Genomic DNA, 9,173 nt, shown 5'->3' on the forward strand with positions numbered 1-9,173 from the left:
AGGTACATTTATGTGCTGTGATTGAGTGTGGTCCAATCCCAGTGGAATGTCTTTCCTATGTTGTAAACTGACGGGGAATGGTCAGAAAATGCGAACATGAAATGGTCTCACACACAAAGAAAGACTTCATGGATTTCAGTATTCCAATCAGCCTTTCCCAGACCCACTGTCCAGGGCTGAATTTTGCTTAGAGATTGAACTGCAAACGAGGATTAAAAATGGACCTGTTTGTGTCTTTGTTCAGATGGGAATGAACACCTCCATTTTATTGTGTGATTATGATGCATACTTGATGAGGAAACAGGGAACAGAAAAGAAATAGAAGCACCTGTTTATGCACTGAAACAAAGCTCCTCTCCAAAATACCACCTTTCAGTATGGATGATGCTTCCTTGAGCAGAACACTGCTGTAGCCCTGCTGTACACATTAATGAATTTTATTTTTTATATACAAGGAGTCAAAGATTAAAGAAATAATGCAGATTTGGAATATACTGAGTAAAGAAATCAAGAGGAGTTTGATCTGTTTCTTATTTCTTATAAGAAACTCACAGCTTTCTGGTACTGATGGTCTCTGTCTCAGTACAAGGCGAAGTCTTCTCTCTGTATGAGTCTCTGTATGAGACTGTGGTGTCCATGCACCATCATATGCTCATTTGTGCAGACTCAGCATACACAACTGTTTTTGGTAATGACTAAAATAACCTCCTATGTGCCATGCTTGATACTGAAATGTTTTCTCATCCTTTTTACATACCACAGCACATCACAAACTTTGTGCAACAGAGATTAACGGATTTTTGTTGTTTCTTTGCCTGCTTTTCCTCCTAGAAATGGTGGGTCCTCTCACTGCAATCATATGCCTGGCTGCTTTGATACACCAAGGTGATGGACAGGTAGGACCTGTCCTATTGAACAGACCGGGTTCAAGGATGGTAAGTCTGCACTGGGAAAGGGATCTAAAGGAAAAAAAAAAAAAAAAAAAGGGCTGATGAAAAGCACTTTTAGGGGCTTTTTGAAGCCATCTATAGTCAGCAGGCTAACTATGACCTACCTGCTATTACTGAAACATGGTGGGACCACTCCCATGCCTGGAGTACTGTGATGGATAGCTACAAGCTCTTCAGAAGGGATAAACAAGAAAGAAAGGGTGGTGGTGTGGCTCTTTATATTAAATCGTGTTTTGACAATGGGGTTGGAAATTATAAAGCTGAGTGTCTACGGATAAGGATCAGGAGGAAGGCCTGTAGGGGTGACATCTTGGTGGGGGTCTGTTATAGACTGCCTAATCAGGATGAAGAGATAGACGAGGCATCCTATAAGAAGCTCATGATTGCCAGCACTCATTCTCATGGGAGACTTCAACTTTGCTGATATATGTTGGAAATGTAATAGAGTGCAGAGGAAGCAGTCCAGGAGGTTTCCAGAGTGCTTCCTTACTCAGCTGGTACGAGACCCTACCAGGGCTGGTGTCCTGCTAGACCTGCTCTTCACTAATAGTGAAGGGCAGGTGGGAGATGCGAAGGCTGGGGACTGTCTTGAGCAGAGTGACCACAGAATTATAGAGTCATCTATTCTTGGAGATGTCAGAAAGGTGACTAGCAAAACTGCAATCTTGAACTTCTAGAGGGTGGACTTTGACCTGTTCAGGACACTTGCTGCAGGGGTCCCTTGAGAGTCACTCCTGAAGGGTCCAGGGTTCCAGGAAGCCGGGATGCTCCTCAAGATGGAAATCTTAAAGGCACAAGAACAGGCTGTTCCAAGTGCCATAAGGTGAACTGTAGGGGAAGAGGGCTGGTGTGGATGAACCGGGAACTACCGCTGAGACTCTGGGAGAAAAAGAGTCCTGTAGAAGAAGCGACAGGCTACTTGGGGAAGATTACACAGAAGTTGCTAAGATATGCAGGGAGGAAATTATAAAGGCAAAAGCCCAGCTTGAACTCAGATTGTCCACTGCAGTAAAAGAGAACATGATATATATTTTACAAATACATTAACAGTAAGAGAAGAACCAAGGAGAACTTCCATCCTTTACATGATGAAGAATGGGAATGTGACCACTGTGGATAAAGAAAAGGCTGAGGTTCTCAACACCTTCTTTATATCTGCCTTTAATAGGCAGATCAGTTACCCTCAGGGCACTTTACACCCTGACATGGAAGTCTGGGATGGAACACAGAAACATCCCCAGTGATTCAAGTTAGAGACAGTTAGAGATCTCCTCCTCCATCTGGACTGTCACAAGTCCATGGGACCGGATGGGCTCCATCCTAGGGTGCTGAGGGAGCTGGAGAAGGTGATTGCTGAGACACTCTCTGCCATCTATCAGCATTCCTGGTTATCTGGAGAGGTCCCAGAAGATTGGAGGCTCACTGATGTGACTCCCATCTACAGGAAGGGCTGTAAGGAGGATTCGGGGAACTACAGGCCCGTCAGCCTGACCTCAGTACCAGGGAAAATTATGGAGCAAATCATCTTGGGCAAGATCACATGGCACATGCATGGTGTCCAGGGGATCAGGCCCAGCCAGCACGGGTTCATGAAAGGCAGGTTGTGTTTGACCAACCTCATCTTCTTCTATGACTGGGTGACCAGACTGGTAGACAAGGAGAAGGCTGTCGATGCAGTCTACCTAGACTTCAGCAAAGCCTTTGACACGGTCTCTCACAGTATTCTCCTGGGGAAACTGGCTGCCTGTGGCCTGGACAGGTATACCCTTCTTTGGGTAAGAAACTGGCTAGAGGGTGGTGCCCAGCAGGTAGTGGTTAATGGAGTGAAGTCCAGATGGCGACCCGTTACAAGTGGTGCCCCCCAGAAGTCAGTACTGGGGCCCATCTTGTTTAATATCTTTATTTATGACCTAGATGAAGGGATTGAGTGTACCCTCAGTAAGTTTGCAGATGACACCAAGTTGGGAGGTGGTGTTGATCTGCCTGAGGGTAGGGAGGCCCTTCAGAGGGATCTAGATAAGCTGGATCGCTGGGCTGAGGTGAATGGGATGAGGTTCAACAAGGCCAAGTGCCGGGTCCTGCACTTCGGCCACAACAACCCCATGCAGCACTATAGACTTAAAGACTTGAGGCTGAGTGGCTGAATGACTGTGAAGAGGAAATGGACCTGGGGGTGTTGGTTGATGCTTGGCTGAACATGTGCCAGCAGTGTGCCCAGGTGGCCAATAGGGCCAGCAGCATCCTGGCCTGCATTAGAAATAGCGTGGCCAGGAGGAGCAGGGAGGTAACCATTCCCCTCTACTCAGCACTGGGGAGGCTGCACCTTAAGTATTGTGTTCAGTTTTGGGCCCCTCACTAAAAGAAAGACATCAAGGCCCTGAAGAGTGTCCAGAGAAGGGCAACGAAACTGGTAAGGGGTCTGGAGCACAGACCTTATGAGGAGTGTTTGAGGGAGCTGGGATTGTTTAGTCTGGAGAAGAGGAGGCTCAGAAGAGACCTCAGGTCTTCCAGGTCTGCCAGGAAAAATAGGTCTTCCAGGAAAGATAATCACATCTTTCATTAGGAACAATTTCTTTACTGTGAGGGTTAACAGTCCTGGAGTAGGATTCCTAGTGAGGTCGTTGATGCCCCATGCCCCATGTCAGTGTTCCAGAGGCATTGAAATAATGTTCTCAATATTATCCTTCAACTTTTTGTTAACCCTGAAATTGGACTAGATGATCACTGTAGGTCTCTTCCAATGGAAATACTGGTTTGACACTTTCTGGGGTATTTGAGACATTCTAAATATGCACTACAGGCTGTACAGAGAGCTGTACCTTTTGAGAGCAAAAGTCCGAGAATCTCAGGGTATTTCAAATGATCTTAAGAATTTCAGAAGATGGTCTGCAAAATGCCCTAAATTCTGATGCAGCTTCACATACTTCCAAAGCTTGAAAGTATGGGAAAGTATGGGAAAGTATGAAAGCCAGGGACTTTTTTAGTGCATACAAGAGGCTAAAGTAAGTCACGACATTTGGTTCCAGAGCCAAGCTTTCTCCACATTTGATGTGGAGACATCTGAAGTTAGAATTACTATTTACAATATTCGTTTAGGGTCATGTCTTCTTATGAAAAGTGCAGTTTAAACAAAGGAGACAAGAAAAAAAGAATAGCACATATAGGAACAGAAGAATCGACAAAGGAAAGCTGAGAATTTCCAAGTTCTCAATCAATCTTGCTTATTAAAACTCAGAGAACTAGAACCATCATTGTTACTGTTTTCCAGGTGTTTCACCGTAAGCAAGTGGACCTGCATTTCCCTTTTAAGATTGGATACCAACAAGGGATACCCCCTTACCAAAACTCACAGAAATACAATGGTTATCAGATAAAGAACAAAAAATTGTTTAATCAAGATCTTGTTAATCTCAAAAACAAGCAACTGATCCTTGAGCAACACAATGAAATACGAAGATCTGTAGTTCCAACAGCCAGGAACATGCTGAAGATGGTAAGTGATGGATAGTTAATAACCTGCTTTCAAGATTATTAGCAAAATGTTGTATCCTTCTAAACACTCCATACTCAGTGAATAGAGAGGACAGGAAGGTTACTCTGGGATTGAGATGAAAAAATCAAAATAGTATCCCTTTGTTTCTACAGAATTCATGCTCCAAGTTTGCAGACTAAGATGCTGTAAGCACTTGTAAAATCATTGCAAATGTCTCAGAACAGACCACAGGTGCTATCTGAAAACTCTCCTAGCCAGCAAGTCTTGATTTGATAGGATAAGAAGTAATGGGCTTAAATTGTGCCAGTGGAGGGTCAGGTTGGATATTAGGAAAAATTTCTTCTCAGAAGGAATGGTAATACATTGGCAAAGGTTGCCCAGGGCAGTGGTGGAGTCACTGTCCCTGGAGGGGTTCAAGAGAAGGGTGGATGTGGCACTTACTGATATGGTTAGTGGACATGGTGAGAGTGGGTTGGTGGTTGGACTGGGTGATCTTAGAGGCCTTTTCCAATCATAATGATTCTGTGATTTGTGCAGTTAACAAAACTCAAGTGACCTGGCAAAATTCCCTATGCTTAGGGTCATTTGTTTGGAGATAGTATGAACACAGGTTTGCCCCAACCACATCCATCTATTGCTGTCACACCTGTATTAACATGGCTAGCACAGTGAGTCACAGATTCTTGCCTTATATTTGCTAAGCACAATCAGCAGCAACTCAGACACAACTTTTTTTCTTCTCCTTCAAGGACTGCACAAACTTTTTCTGTGACCTGAATGCTCCTTCCTTTATGTCTTTCAGATGTGGAATGAGAAAGCTGCCAAAAGTGCTCGGAAATGGGCAAATACATGTGAAATGCAAATTAGCCCAGTGCAGCACAGAGTTATTGACGGTATGTGAGGAACATGGAGACTAAACTTACGGGTTAATGATAATTTACAGACAGCCTATCTGCATGTGAACTAGAAATAAGAATAAATGTTGATCTTCTTTTTATCTTTTAAGGATTTTTAAACACAAAAAATATCATCTTTGTCAGAGAAAGACCCAAAAGACAAACTGTTGGAGAGAGCAAGCTACGAACTGACCCTGTTCTTGTACCTTTCTTTAACTATCCTCTTTCAGTTCCTGCTGGAGACAACTCAGTATGATAGAGAAGTGTTGGACTGACTAAGTACATATACTTTTGTGTCACATTTTGTAGTCAAATAACCAACTGTGACTGAAAGGTCACTGATATCAGAGTAACATGCCTTGCCAGGATCAAGTGCACTACGCACGAGGAGTTGTAGAGTGCTAATGCCATTAAAAATTGCCATTCCCTCTGTCAGGCCTCCCACCCTACAACTTTCTTCACTCCTATGCAATAAAACAGACATACTTCTACTTCAGGTATCACCTGTGGTGAGAATATCTTGCTGTCATCTCAACCAAAAACGTGGGCTGAAGCAATCAAAGTTTGGCACAATCAGGCCTCCGATTTCAAGTACGGTTTTGGAGCAACTACAAAGAGCGCCAATGTCAAGAACTACGCTCAGGTATGGGGAACTGAAGTGAACTGCAGTGATACACTAGAATTACACATGCACAATTGGGGTTGCTGAGGGGTGTTTATTATCAGAAACAGAAAAAAAAAAATCAGTGCCATCAAACTATTATCTTTTATGTTCTCATCCAAAGATGACTGAAAAATTAAAATCTTTTCTCATTTACATCCAAGACAGTGGAACTAATATCTAAGAGAGCTGCCCAGAAGAGAGGCAACCTGTAGAGAACATAAATACACAAATAAATAAAGAAATGGTAACGATGTAATCTCTTTGATTTGTAAATAATGAGAAAACATTAAAATATATACACTGGACATTGAAATGTCAAAGGAAAAGAGCTACGATGAAACCATTCAAGTTGAAATTTCTATTATTCTGCCAAAATTGTGTCCAAAACATTTGGAAACCAGAAGACATCACTAATTCATTTTCCCATTTATTCCTCCTGACAGCCAACTTGCAAACATAGCAGAAAGCGAAAGCAAATAAATAAATAAACAATTCTATCTATCTTCCAATTTGACATACAATGCATTTCTGACATGACTTCACTGTTTTTTACTGTACAGCTCGTGTGGTACAACAGCTACCAGGTTGGGTGTGCAGTTGCCTACTGCCCAAGGAACCAGTACAGCTACTTCTATGTTTGCCACTACTGTCCTCCGTACGTACTGCTTTTTGGTTCTCTTGAGATGGGTTGGTTCTAGGCATGGTTTTAGAAACTCCTGCAGTCTGCTGAGCATTGGTAGGATCAGATGCCTCCAGTTTGCCTTGGCCATTTGGAATTTTGAAAATGTCGATGTGAATAGTTGCTTTAACATCAAGTTGAATATAAATGTTTAATGCAATCCGTGCTGAAACTGGAAGTAGGGAAATATTAAAATATGAATGAAGAAATAAAGGTCTGTGGAAGAGTCAGGCATCATGCACGAGTCATACTGTAACTCTGAACACAAAGGTAGTCAGACACAAGTGAAAGCCAACAGCAAATGAATATTCACAGAAGAAAAGAGCAAATCTCTAACTCCTGCATGTCAGAAGGTCCCTGCCAAGATAATTTCCTTATGTGCTGGAAAGCCATTAGAAAAGCAGAACAAGGAAGCACGTAAGATTTTTTAAACTGGTAATGCTATACAAAGGCAAAAAGCCAATTAGTTTTCTTTCCCTAAATGCCTCCTGTTGAAAAACAAAGTTCTGGTATTCTATGAATAGCCCAAACTCAAACGGGGCTGTCTGTGATAATCATTTTACTGAAAACTTGTCGATGTCTTTCACTGTGATGGAAAAAGCAAACTGTCAGTGGCTCAGAGCTGCACTTTGATCTCGTTGTGTTCATCTCTTTAACATTTCAGAGGAAATAACATCATGCAAGTGGCTGCACCTTACAGGAAAGGACCCAGGTGCGCAGACTGTCCCGGCCACTGTGAGAGAGGACTCTGCAGTAAGTGCACGTATTTTCCTCCTTAAAACAAGCGTTGTGCTGCCTCATATAATGACTTCACTCCCTTATAGTATGTCTCTCCATCCCTAACCTTCTATTACCTTCATGCAACCTTTGGCAGGAAAGATGTCACAGAACTGCCCCTTAGCTTACCTCCACTGACATAACACTGGTTAAGTAACTACTGACACGGTGTGAGCAGGGTCAGGGAGCAGACGATCTCTAGGGGACCCTTCCAGCCCCCTCATCCCTGCTGTTCTGTGCACGGCGTTGCTGCCACAACGTGCACGATTGGATTGACAGTCTTCTGCTGCCCTCTGCAGGGAAGCTTCGGTCACAATGTCAGGATGTGCATCTACATCCAAGGCATGTCTGGATTGTCAGCACTCACGGGTGTCCCTATGGACATAAAGATTTCCACCTCCCCCTGGTTCTTGTAGAATTCTATGTGGAGCAACTCAACTTGGACATACTGTTTTTCTCCTTCCCCCTTTATATACTGCTCAAGCAATTTTAACAGCTGAGCATGGAGCCATAGAATACCAAGGTTAGAAAAGAGCTCCACGATCATCTAGACCAGCCACCTGTCAATATTTCCCCAACAAATGTACAAAGACTGCATAGACAATTAATACACTTCATGGCCTTTCTCTATCTATCTGTTCTATTTCAGCCAATCCTTGCAGACATCGAGATGCATTTCCAAACTGCAGAAATATGAAAACCTTGTTTGGCTGCAATCATTCAGTGGTGAAAACAAAGTGTCCTGCCACCTGTAAGTGCACCACTCAGATTGTGTAAAGTCCTGGAGGATGTCATTGCAGCTGCTTTGGAACTTATGTATGAGGAAAGAGAAGAACTGGGAAGAAAAAAAAACATTCATGCTCAGCATTTCAGTTCAGATTGACCTGAATGTAACTTGTTTATGAAATTGCATAATTGTTTCAGTTCTGAATTAATCTGGTGGCTCAGATAGACTCTGATGTTATGTTAGGCTTTATGAAATTTATGATTAAGCTATTCATGTGGTTTTTGGTTTTTTGTTTTTGTTTTTTTTTGGTGGAAGTTCCACTGATTCATATCCTTTGAATGGGAAACGCACTTTTAAAACATGAAAATTCATGTTAAATTCCACTTAACTTTCTTCTGTTAACTTTTCTTCAATTATAAATGGAATATATTCCTGGCTAAATAAATATATGTTCACAAACAAAAGCTGTTTATAATGTTTTTCTTTTTGAAAATTTCTCATGGGTACATCAAGGATCTGTGATACTTCATGCAAGTGAGGATGAAACTGGAAAAGAAAAGCAGAGCCAAAAGTCAAGCACTGTTTTGTAAAGAAAAGATAAGAGGCATACACTGACTGTGGCCTAAACACAAGTCTTCTGACACACAGAATCACATCTAGGGTAGGAAGGCCCTATGGGGGGATCTGGACAGGTCGGATCAATGGGCTTAGGCTGGTGGGTTGAAGCACAACAAGAAGTGTTGGGTGCTGTATTTGGTCAGAACAATCCCAAGCAATTCTAAAGGCTTGGGACAGAGTGGCTGGAAAGCTGAGTGAAGGAAATGGACACGGGGGTGTTGGTCGATGCTTGGCTGAACATGAGCCAGCAGTGTGCCCAGGTGGCCAAAAAGGCCAAAGGCGTCCTGGAGTGTATCAGAAATAGCACAGTCAGCAGGAGCAGGGAAGTGATCATCCCCTATACTCGGCTCTGGTGAGGCTGAACGTTGA

General features: G+C 42.8%; 1 protein-coding gene across 1 annotated transcript; it reads left to right on the plus strand.

The window, feature by feature from the left end:
• Positions 1 to 835: 835 nt before the first annotated feature.
• Positions 836 to 8,649, plus strand: LOC428667 (ophanin-like). Its single transcript, XM_025149267.2, has 7 exons — positions 836 to 935; positions 4,219 to 4,443; positions 5,246 to 5,336; positions 5,837 to 5,982; positions 6,564 to 6,658; positions 7,347 to 7,435; positions 8,109 to 8,649. Exons 1-7 carry the CDS (start codon positions 933 to 935, stop codon positions 8,234 to 8,236), a joined length of 777 nt encoding a protein of 258 aa, XP_025005035.2. The 5' UTR covers positions 836 to 932; the 3' UTR covers positions 8,237 to 8,649.
• Positions 8,650 to 9,173: the final 524 nt, after the last annotated feature.

This window comes from Gallus gallus, chromosome 3, assembly GCF_016699485.2.
Source record: "Gallus gallus isolate bGalGal1 chromosome 3, bGalGal1.mat.broiler.GRCg7b, whole genome shotgun sequence".
Taxonomy (NCBI): domain Eukaryota; kingdom Metazoa; phylum Chordata; class Aves; order Galliformes; family Phasianidae; genus Gallus; species Gallus gallus.